At 37.3% G+C, this 12225-nt stretch overlaps 1 protein-coding gene across 9 annotated transcripts in view; it reads right to left on the bottom strand.

Annotated features, from left to right (window-relative positions):
* Positions 1–12195, bottom strand: part of LOC136267208 (serine/threonine-protein kinase ATR-like) — a 31997-nt gene extending 19802 nt beyond the window's left edge. For 5 of the 9 annotated variants that reach the window (XM_066062288.1, XM_066062290.1, XM_066062291.1 and 2 more), the window contains exons 1-26: positions 12012–12194; positions 11161–11280; positions 10967–11070; positions 10685–10751; positions 10529–10632; positions 10397–10479; positions 10130–10244; positions 9579–9709; positions 9164–9320; positions 8904–9011; positions 8753–8850; positions 8433–8540; positions 7088–7178; positions 6847–7032; positions 6748–6802; positions 6624–6691; positions 5954–6050; positions 5791–5885; positions 5544–5629; positions 5405–5494; positions 5295–5350; positions 5147–5233; positions 5057–5095; positions 4923–4998; positions 4761–4874; positions 1188–1229 (exon numbers count right to left, since the gene is read on the bottom strand). In XM_066062288.1, the coding sequence (XP_065918360.1) occupies positions 1188–1229; positions 4761–4874; positions 4923–4998; positions 5057–5095; positions 5147–5233; positions 5295–5350; positions 5405–5494; positions 5544–5629; positions 5791–5885; positions 5954–6050; positions 6624–6691; positions 6748–6802; positions 6847–7032; positions 7088–7178; positions 8433–8540; positions 8753–8850; positions 8904–9011; positions 9164–9320; positions 9579–9709; positions 10130–10244; positions 10397–10479; positions 10529–10632; positions 10685–10751; positions 10967–11070; positions 11161–11280; positions 12012–12111 (2477 nt within the window). In that variant the 5' untranslated portion in view covers positions 12112–12194. Of the gene's footprint in view, positions 1–1187; positions 1230–4760; positions 4875–4922; positions 4999–5056; positions 5096–5146; positions 5234–5294; positions 5351–5404; positions 5495–5543; positions 5630–5790; positions 5886–5953; positions 6051–6623; positions 6692–6747; positions 6803–6846; positions 7033–7087; positions 7179–8432; positions 8541–8752; positions 8851–8903; positions 9012–9163; positions 9321–9578; positions 9710–10129; positions 10245–10396; positions 10480–10528; positions 10633–10684; positions 10752–10966; positions 11071–11160; positions 11281–12011 lie in introns of all 9 variants that reach the window. The other 4 variants (XM_066062292.1, XM_066062296.1, XM_066062293.1 and 1 more) reach the window with 1 other exon arrangement.
* Positions 12196–12225: the final 30 nt, after the last annotated feature.

Genomic DNA, 12225 nt, shown 5'->3' with positions numbered 1-12225 from the left:
GTTCAGCCAGTTACACAGTGCTACAAACGAAGAACAGTAGCAGAACTGCCACTGTAATTAATCCAGTCACCACGGAAAATATGGACGATTTTCATTTACAAACGGAAAGCCATGCATTGCGCTACCGTGAATCGACACCTTGGGCTGTCAGCAGAAAGAAATGGGTCTCAAAGGAGGACAACGGTAAATCTATGATGTGTGCATTGTACATACCGCGGTACGTCAAAAGGCACGTCTTGGAACAAATCGACATCAAACAGTGAAAAAATCAAGCCCGTAGCCTTAGCCGTTATCAAGTTACATTTGCCTGAAGGCATCAGGCAGTTAGTCAGTGGAAAATTCCATTTTCGTAACAATGTATTTAGGGTCATACTAAAGGCACTTTGGGGCTTGGTTATACCTAACCAATACTGCCAAGGCGCTAGTGTGAAGCTGGTTTTTTGGTGACTTTTTGGGCCAGAAAGATCCAAACCTCTAATACACAGTACTACCCGTACTGCATGATTGTACTGCTTAGATGCCCTATCAATATGACTTCAATACATACATACATACATGTATATTGTAGAGTACAATTACACACAGCTGAGTCTTGAACTGCAATGCTTTAGGAGAAGCGCCTCTGCAGCCACCATGGGAAATATGGATGATTACAGTTTACAAACATAGGGAAACCATCTCACTAGCTATCACGAATTAACACCTTTGGCTGTCAGCAAAAGAAATGGAGGACAAAGGCATTAAGTCCATGATGTATGCATTGTACGTACTACAGTATACCAAAAGGCACATCTTGGGATGCAATGACATCGAACAGTGAAAAAATCAAGCCTGTAGCCTTAGTCATTATTGAGTTATGCTTGTCTGAAGGAATTAGTCAGTCAGTCAGCAGAAAATTCCACAAAATTTTTTTAAAAACTTTTTGGAAGCATTTCAGATTGTACCGGCACTTTTGGGCTTGGTTATACCTAACTAATACTGCCAAGGCGCCATGAAAGTATTGTGAGGCTGGTTTTAGGGTGATATTTTTTGGCCAGAAAAGCCCAAACCTTCATGATCCCTAATATACAGTACTACTGTACTACATGATATAGATAAGTTTGGATGAAATTATTTACGCATGACATAGGTATCAAAGGTGTCTATACAGAACAACTATCGCATTGGTAAACACTCAACAAACTCACTTCGCTATTTTTCCAAATGTGTACGCGACTGTTTCTCTCAACCTTGATAATAAGATAGATAGCAATATAAACAGGTACATACAATATCTATTAACCTCAATTATTTGACTGGGTTCAATGATGTGTACACTGTCTACCATTCATGTGTACTACAGTTAATACAAGCCTATACTAAGCTTGGAGAGCATTTGGATAGTTTCACATAATGATAAACTTGATGTGAAAATTGTGTATCACTTGAAGTAGCTACTGCAATTGTGCTGTTTGTTAACAAAATTAGAGTCTTGGATATTAGAAATTTGTTGGCCTGTTGTTTTTTGTAACCAGAAAGTTACTGTTATGTGCACACAATGTCTGTATTTAGTGGGTGGTAGTGACCACAACAGGTACTCGTGGTATATTGGTTAGCTTTGATGGTGTCGTGTATATCAAAGTTCGGTGCCATAAAATTAATGATTTACAACATGTGTACGTACCTACAAAATAAGTTTTTTCGTCAAAATCTACTAGAGTTAGCAAATTCATAACATTAACCCTGTAAATCAGCTAACACATACGTATAATGAATTAGTCGACAGAGACCTGTAGTAACAGCCTTTGTACTTTTATGCCTATTCCAACAGGGACAGTTGCTAAACATGCAGTGAGGTAAATAGAGGTAGCTTCATGACTGGGGTATGTAACTTCATGAACTTGATTTGGTTAGAAAAACAAAGCAGTAAAAGCTACAGAGTTACAAAGCAAAAAAACCAAACAACTGTAAATCATGGGGTCTTCAAAAATCATCATTATGCAGATAAGAAATGTGGGTGAAACAAATGACTTTGGGGCCACATTGAGTACTAAGAAATGGCTGCAATAATGTTATGATGTACTGGCAATTATTAGCATTAAAATCATTGCAGCCATTTCTTGGTTTGCCAACTTTAACTTTTTTTCACCCAGGATATTAAAGGCCTTGCCCTTTTTTCACAGCTTTGCCTTTTTTGTGTGTATTATATAATTTTGCAACTTCAATCAACAGGAGGAGCTCCAAAATATTTACAAGCAGGAGCCATTAAAACTTAATTAACATCAGTGAATTGTTCTTTTTCATTTCTGTGCACAATCCCAATTGCCATCAAACAATTTGGGCACCCATCATTACCACACAAAGAACAAACGTGACAGTATCCTCTAGCCACAGGCACATCTTCCCATGCAAAGTAAAATTTAAATACCTACTTGATACTGTGGTTGACCTGTTTGTACCAAAGTAGAATGAAATCAGACAAGGAAAGGAAATGGAAAGAAAATATTTAGATAGAATGTCTGCATAAATGTGTGGAGCTGAAATAACATAAAAGTAAACACTTGAAAGCCAATGGGTATGAATATTATTGCTCTGAAATTGCTCATATTCAATTGTAGTGAAATCTCTAGATTGCAACCAAGTCACATTGGTAATCCAACATCCTTACCTGACAACACAACTTTCAGTATTTTGGTACCAAAAAGCATCAAGTTTCAGAGTAAGTACACAGCCAGGATTGTAGTCAAGATTTCCTGAATTGGACTTCAGCCCCTAACTTTAAACAAAACCGATGCATACCTAAAATGTGCTCTTAGGCAGTAGCTGTAACAGTGTTGTCCGTGCATCAAACTAGCTGAGACCTACATGCATTATTACTTCCACTGTTCATGCAACTTGTAGATACTACGTAGTATACAGATTGAACTTTCTAGATCATCAGCCTTTCTCACGCCTGAGTCCTTGTTGGCAAAGCTTTTTTTCCATGTTTGAAAATATATTCTTGGTTCTCCTCGTGAGGGGTCAATAATCTATTAGTAACAATGAACACTTTGTACTCCAATATGTTCAAGACATCATGTGCCAGTCTTACATACGTTGTCAAAAAAATATCAGCTATTCAGCAGATCATCCTAACCTGGCACATGTATTTTAGGGTAAAATTAGTTTCTATTTTCTTTGCTGCGGTTTCTGCCACACCCCACTTAAACATTTCTCTTTAGACATTATCTAACTCCTGCAGAGTGGGAGAGATATTTTGCGGTTGATATGGTCATCCTGTTCTACTACTATAAAAGACCCTACAACATTTACACAGCATTGTCATGAACATGAATATGAAATACTGCAACAACTACTGATCCCGCTGGTCTGCAGTTACACTTGCTACTCAAAAGAGTGCTATACCAAAGATGCCTACACTGAATCAGAGAGGCCTTCATCTTGTAAGGATATACTGGATAAGTACCCTGCTACTCCTTCAGGATATTACTGGATACAAGCATCTGGTCAACCCACTAAAGTCTATTGTGATATGACAATTGAACATTGTGGCAGTAAGGGTGGTTGATGTTGATATGTCCAAAAGACATCATTCCTGTCCTGGTAACTTTAACCTCATCTCAACTCCTATACGTACCTGTGGAGGTCTGACCACCCCCGGATGTGCTAGTGCCAAGTTCCCTACTCATGGAATAAGCTACAATAGAGTTTGTGGCAGGTTGAGAGGATATCAAGTTGGATCGATTGATGGGTTTGGCCCTTATGTAAATGACCAAACAAATGCTGACTTGATAATGGATGGGATATTAATATCTCATGGTGATGGGCTTAAACATGTCTGGGCTTATGCTACTGGTAATGTTTTCTGTCCATGTGCCGATTACAGGTTTAATGGAACTATACCAGCAATTATAGGAAATGATTACTATTGCGACAGTGGAGTTGTTAGTAATTCAAGAAAAGATGTGTTCTATCCCACACCATTGTGGACTGGCCAGGGATGCACTTCACCAAGCCTCTGTTGCTCATAATATAGTGGCATGCTGTGGTTCTGCAAGACAGTGCCTGTGGAAACCACTGACTACCTTGAGGTACGTACTTGCCATAATGAAAATGACAAAAACACCACAGTAGAACTGATAGAACTTCTTGTATGCTAAAACAAAACTGTTATTAGCTGTACAACGCACAGTTTTTTCAACTATTTTTCTTGGAATTATATACTTTTATTGAATTACACAATATGTGGACTATCTGTTGTATATATTAACCATTAGTATAATATAGAAATGTAACTAACTGTGGGCAGTTGTTTGAATATATGTTAATCCATGTACAAAAATTAACAGTGTGTTTGGCTACCACACAAACGCCTAACCATTAGATAAGCTGCAGCTAAAATGTACATCTTACTAACACCACGTAACAATATCCTTTAGTTTTATGATCGTAGCCATTGGTACTGCCAAGCTTAATAGAACATGTACTGGTTTATGCTATTCATTTTACACATGTAGAAGGTAAAATTAGGAATTTTATTAAAATTTGAGTATGGATCATAAGATATAAATAGTGAAACAAGAGAGCTTGCCTACACATACAGATATACTAATTTATCGGAGGCATTTTTGGCTGCTCTGAAGACACTTTTGGACTTGATTCTACCTCACCAATACTGTCAAGGCACCATGAAGGTATTGTGAGGCTGGTTTATAGTCAATATTTTTTTTGTAGACCTCCATGATATGGTACCACCATACAGTATGATTAAGGTCACCAACCTGGGATTATCGTCATTAGTAGCTACGACAAAGGCATCATTTAGTTGTTGGACCAGTACATGATTCTCAACAGATGACAACTCATCATCAGAAAACACATTCAGAACATGTGAACTACAAAGAATCATATACAAACCTCCTCGTCATTTATACAAATGTTACCTGAATGCTTTTCTGGTAGTGTAACTACTACTGGTAATAAAAGCGAGAAACGCTTCGTTGAATGGATGAATGTCAACTAAATGTCATCAGAAAGATTTTTTGAGTTACAAATTACACACAAGTTCTATACTTACTTATGAATGGACTAAGCTGATTCCAGTACAGCAGAAACACTACACCAATCACACAATATAACATGTAGAAAAGTAATCACAATGACCTACTCTGCCTGGCTGACTGGTTAGAATCTGATTGCAACATTTGCAGGTAACCAAGTGAGGGAGAAATCTTATCGGCATCTGTTGCCACCACTGAAAATAAAACTCAATAAACTAATGAACACTCCTATGAGTCCTATCGCTCATAGCTAACCTTTAATACTGCTTGTATAATGCAATGGCACCAACAGCTTGTTAGTATCAAATACACTGCAACAATAAACACATATGTAGCAACACATACGGGGTACCATAATATCATACTATTTCACTGGTTCATTGGAGCAATATACAGTTAAGAGGGATGGTAGTACTGTAATGAGACCTTCAGTGATGTCATCATGTGATGTGCTCCTGTGGGGATCAGGTGATCTGATGTTTACAATGATGTAATGTGGCTCACATGATCAAGTGTTTTAGTAATTGGTTGTCTTCTATTTGAGAACAGTAGGCACCCAAATTAGGTAATATCTTGAGCTCTTTGTTCCCCTAATGATGGATAAATTCAGCAAGTCCAAATCATAAACTACATAAAAGATGTGCAGTACATAACATGGTACATAACACGGTACATAACACGGTACATAACACAGTACAAAACACAGTACACACACACACACACGCACAGAGAGAGTATAATTGTGACTGACCATGGCTAACTGTAAGATTTGTTTACGAAGAATTGAGTACTTATCAACTGGCATCACTGCAAAACTTCTAAAACTACAAACCAGCAGTTCACCAGCTACAGAACAAAACACACACACACACAATAAACTCAAAATACTCTAATAGAACACACACTTAACTTACAAGCAATTTCCAGTAATCTTATTTTGATCTCTTTACGTTGTTGTGCTATCAGTGATCCACCCCCCACCACACTGGACCAGTTGGTGGTCACATCAGACTAAGTGACACATCACAACCATTAGCACACTGTAATAAACTAACACCCTGGAGCACTAGGCTCAGGGACTCAGACATGTTATGCTCAATACTTTCTACAAATTCTCTTGTAACTATTGGTGTTCTCAGACCTAGTTACGTCAACAGTGACAATACTAATATGATTGCTGGTATACTAGCTCCATTAGGATGGAGATGACTGTTTTATTAGGATAGAGAATGCAAATTTTTAGGTGAATGTTCTTTACATTAACTGTTAATCAAAGAAACTGGCTACTCTTTCCTATCAATTGTTTTCCAAGTTTTGCAACAGTGATGCTTGAGATTACTGTGGAGCCTGAACACTTTTGTTCCTAGAGTTATACAAAGTTTTCAGATAAGTGAAGTTACTTGAATAACTGAAGCCCATTGACTTAGTTCAGTTACTCTAAAGATATGACACACTAGCAACAAAATACTCTAATTGAACAGTCGCTTTGGAACTCAGATAATCAAGGTGTTTAGGTAACTGAGATTTGGAGAACCAGATACACTGTATTTAGTATTTCTGCTGACATAGTTTAGTTGTGCTTACCTCTTCCCATGGCAGGGAAATTATCCAGCAGAGACAATCCATTGTTGACACCGATATTTTGTAATCCGCTAAAACAGATGCACAACAGAAACATACACAAAGTACAGACTCCATCTTAACTGACCACACAGTGACGCTGCAAACACTGCACCAATTGCATCACACATGATGTAATAGATCTAAGGAATAATATGTTAGGGAGTAGTATTCTGTACTGGTGTACCTTTTCTAATGACTTCACATCAATTGTGGAATGTTTGTTGAACACTGTTGCTAGGATGGTTTCAAAGCTGTGTACTACTTGTGACAGGTCCCAAGTGTTAAACCAACAGTTTAGCTGTCTCTTTCTGACAATAGCTCTAAAGTGGATCTCCATAACTGCCCGTATTCCTTCTAATGCCAAGATCAGCTAAGTGGTACAACACATCATAGGAGTGATATAGTAGTATACAGATAGTACTTACTGCTTCTGTGTTGTCTCCTAATTGTCTGGCAACGTTGAGCATTTGTGTCAAACGTTGTATCAGCCGGTTTGTAAAGGTGGACACAGCCTCCCTACATAATACAGAGGGTAACTCATACATACAGCGTAGGCAATACAGAAACACATCAAGAGAAATCTTGTTTACTGAAACCTAAGACACCACCCAAACTCCATCTTTTGGGAGTCACCATGAACAACATTTGTAACAAAAAATTAAATGTACGTGTCATTGGTATACAAGTGGCCTGCCTAATTTGGTCCTAAGATAACCAGAATAGACAGGGTTCACAATTATTTGACAACTACATATACTTAAAATATCAATCCTCATACACACTACTTCAATAACAAATTGTTCAGATAAGCAGCTCCATTCAACTATTCTAATAGAACATACACCTGTTGAGAAGAGTCTAGTATTCAGTGTTGGGGGTAACGCGTTACATAAGTAACACGATATGTAGTAATTATTACTTTTGTGGTAACGAAGTAATATAACGAAATATGCTGATAATATAACTCAAGTTATTTACTTGCAAATGTAACGCGTTACCTAAGTAATGAAGTTACTGTAACGAATCTAATATTACATAATATTATTACTTTAAGTAACGAAGTTACTAATCTCATTAGTAATCAACTGAGTAATGCCTATCCACTACGAAGTAACGAAGCCTACTGAATGAAGCTTATTCACCAGCTTCTTGCTTATAACCAAGATTTGCACATTGTCCAACAACGCAATCGTGTCACGTAATAAAGTGGTAGTTTCAGACGTGACAGCTTAAGCTGTGGACACAAAGTAATAAGTAATATTATTATAGTTACTTTATTATATGGGTAATATGTAACTATAACTAAATAGTTCAGTTGTAAATAATATGTAATATGTAACGAGTTACATATAAAAAGTAACTGTCCCAACACTGCTAGTATTGTACTGCTGAATAATCAAATGTTTGGGATTCAGAGCACTACTGCAAAATACTTTAAACTGTTGGTAAGTGCCTTCAGTACACCCTGAAATACTTTCAATAAGTTGCTACGAAATTATAATTCTTCATTTTAGTGGATTTTTTTGACTGACTGACTAACTTACTAATGCTTTTAGACAAGCGTAACTCAATAACGGCTACGGTTATCGGCTTGCTTTTTCGTCATTTCAGCCCAAGAGGTACTTATTGGCATACCACACTACAGATGTTATAATATGTAAATTATAAGATGCTGCAGTAATCTATATCTATTGCAATTTGTATATGCAAAGTGTACATGATTCTTATGTAATCAAGATGTGTGTTCCCTAACTTTAGCTAGGCACTCACTTGTTTTGTGGAGCAGGTGACTGCGTGAAGATCACACTGCTACAGCGTCGCAGTCGCTTGTCAGAACCTGCAGTCTTCTTCAGCATCAGGTGTGGCAACTTTACCACACTAAATATGTGAATATCAGATGTGAAACTTTATAGTGTGTTTTTGTGTATGTTTGCAAGAGTGTAAATGCTGTAAGGAAATGAATGGGTTTTATTCTAAGGAACAGTTTGATCTCCTTATTATAAATACTTTTGTACTTGTCCCCAATGACTGTTGACAAAGTAAACATATTTAATTCTAAAACACACACACACACACACACACACACTTACTTCTTCTTAGGAGTTACTGTAACAGGTGCCTGAGTGTTAGTCGCATTATCCTGTTGGCTCTCTTTGTAAACTGCCCAACTGAAGGCACCAACAAATGGCTACACACAAAAAAAAACTAGTATAGTCTCATACAACTATACACTACACTCACCTGACAGTTAGCCACATGACCTATGACATCACAAGCAGTCCAAGTCAGCTTGACAGTAGAAGACGGTCTCAACTCAGTCATACAATACAGCAGGTCCCCTATCACCTCCTATTAATACAAGTAAGTTAGAAATGGCAAATGAACCAAATAATCGATTACTGTTTAACACAGAAATGTTATTAGGCTATTCTCTATTAGGAATACTGTTAGAAAATTACTATTCCTAGCACTGTATATCAATAAGTGTCATTATACTATACCTGCAGATCAGGTGATAATCCCTTCACTCCCATGACTAGTACACGATGTAACGTATTGGCTAGCTCATCCCAGTGAGCCAGTGTGATAAAGTTCCTCTTCTTAATGTAAACTTGTCTTAGTATGTTGACCAGGGGTAAAGTCAGTTTAGCAAATTGACTGTACAAGAAAAAAAAACTATGATAACAACCCACATATTTAAAGTCACAAATCTATAAGATCTGAACTAAAAGAAATGATTGTTCTATTAGAATAAAGTGCATCTGCACTTCAGTTAGTAACTGAGAATTTTTTATAAGTTTTTTTCAGGGACAGCTAGCTGAGGATGTACTGCACTTATTATCCTGCAGCAACATATGAATACAGGGTGGTCCCCCAGTAGTTCAGATAACTAAGGTTCTATTGTTACTGACTTACATGGAGTGGTTGTGATGTGCTTGGATGACCTTCACCAGTAAGGCCATTACACAGTGGATCACATGATCTCTGATGTTGACAAGGATATTGGTCCCATGTTCCAATAAAGCTGCAACAGTCCAAAGTGTGTGCTGAAATAGAACATATTATAATAACTATTAGCCATTTAATGTATATTTTTATAAACATGGCCACCAATTAAGGTACAGTCACTAAGTAATCATGGGCTATTCTCAGAATTCTGCGATTTGACCTTCGCCATCATATTCTAAAACAGAGCAACCTGTGTAGATTGTTCTCCAAAATTGTATAAACACACCATGTTTACATAAAACTCTATACAGTGGCTATCACACTAAAGTACACTGCATCAGGAAAATTAAAGCCATTAATACTCAATCTTTTTGATACTTATTCACTTTTTATTAACAAGAACGATCTGACAATGTTCCTTTACATACATATACACAAAAGCCTTGAGCTCTGTGTGCAAAGTCAGAAGAACAGATATACCTAAAGCAAATCCCAACCTTCACAAATAAATAACTCACCTCTTTGACTAGTGTTCCACTAACTCTCAACTGTTCAGCCAGTGTAACCCACAAAGAATTCAACATCTCCGAACCAAACAAAACTATTTCTTGTGATAATTCAGTCACAGCATCACTATACAAATGATTAAATAATACACGCACAACACTACACACACAAACACAGGCATGCTTGCATGCACGCAAAAATTCTATCTTTTTATGCACTTGAACCACAGACAGGGTAAACTATCTTACACACATTTCAACAACATACAGTACACCCACCACAGTGACGCTTGTAGTAGAGCACAGTCTCTTGCACTGTTTAACTCAATTAATTTCTTAGAGAGAACAAGCTCTGGATCTTCCTGTGACAACAATAAATCCTTAATAGCTTCTTGTGATGATAGAGAATACCTTAATATTCTTCTCTTTAATCAAGTGCTGAAAATGAGCACAATATATTGGGAGTTTTACAGGACATCCTTCATGAAATACTCTCATGGAGACGATAAATAAGTCTGCAGTGAAGAAGGTACAATAACCACATTGAAAACTCAGTATGTTACTTACCTGACAAAAGTTGACATAATTCTTTAACAAGTAGTGAAAAGATTGCGATATCCTTCCTTCTCCACAACTGTGTGTACCATACAAGAAATTAATTATATGAGAAAATAAAAGGTAAAAAATAGCTTAGCACATAAACAAAGACAGAATAATTTATGGCTTTAAATGAACTTATTAGAATAGAAATCGTACTACATGATGACAAGTTGTCATAAAACTGTGCTCTACATGTATACACTATAAGCATGCTGTTTAGGCTTAACACAACTGTACACAATTCCTTACATGTAATATGCTACTGAAACATTCCAATGCTTTGGGGTGGAGTGGGTGACAAAGTTCTGAAGCTAACAGTCGTAATATCCGAGTAATCACCCAGGCAACAAACGCTGCAGAAATGAGACACAACATGTAGTGCATGTGCATATCATGCATGCTTGTATGCACACACGAACACAGACACTACAGCAACAACTCACAGTGGTTTAGATCAGGGGCTGAAGACACCAGGAAACAAGAAATAATATCATTAGCAATACAATTCAGTGTCATTTCACATGACGACTCATGGGGGGCTGCATTCTTCAGCTGCAGAGACACTGTACAACACCACAATTACTATACAACTACAATCAACATTGATGAAGTGATTAAAATATACATAAGGCCATCATTATTATATTGCTCGTTTCCAGTCACCCAATGAAACAAAAAGTGATGCGGGTGGGAGGTGATTATTGATTAATTATACACTTGACTTGTTATTTCAGTCTCTGACTGCTCTATTAGAGTATTTCAATCTTGAAGGCTGCCAGGTCTGTACACCCATGCACCCTGTTGAACAAGAGTGGAGGAACTTCCAACTTTCTGCTATGTAGGTTAATGTGTTTACCTTAACACTTAGTCACTCTGTACCTCCTTCTATTATGAAATAGTGCATTCACGTGAACTAAATAATCAAATAATTAAAATTGGTGTGGCTACCTAAAAAATTAATGCGGGCAGTGACGGGAAACAAGGAATATAATGATGGCCTAACCTCGGTCACATGCAACTACATAAAGTAAAAGCCAATGAAGGAAAAATACAAATAAATTGCAAAAAAAAGCTAATTAGATAAGCATGTTTTTTGATTTAGGAAATTACTTGGATTTTACGTTGTGCTGGCAAAACTGAATTTGGGTAATGCTAGCAAAAAGCCAACAGTTCTATATGGCTTGATATGAGTATTACAAGGCTGACTTTGAATCACACGTAAGCAACACGTGCAACAGATTTATGGCCTTTAACACGTACACGGAGTAATATCCGATAGATACTAATTTCGTACCTTCATTCAAGTCGCTAGCATGTTTGTTAATAAACATCCATAATAACTTGATCGCTTCTAAAGATTGATCTTCCGCTCTGCAATCATTTCCTGTGTCCATTACACGTTCTTGTTCGTAACAAACTTTCGTGGGAATTTTGCTCTACCCACAATCGAATTTTCGTAAAGCGCGTGGCGGGAGTGCAGGGAGTGGCTCAGACTAGAGAGGACGACC

This window comes from Dysidea avara, chromosome 9 (assembly GCF_963678975.1).
Source record: "Dysidea avara chromosome 9, odDysAvar1.4, whole genome shotgun sequence".
Lineage (NCBI taxonomy): Eukaryota > Metazoa > Porifera > Demospongiae > Dictyoceratida > Dysideidae > Dysidea > Dysidea avara.
The sequence above is the reverse complement of the archived record's forward strand: the minus strand, read 5'-3'. Positions and strand labels throughout refer to the sequence as shown.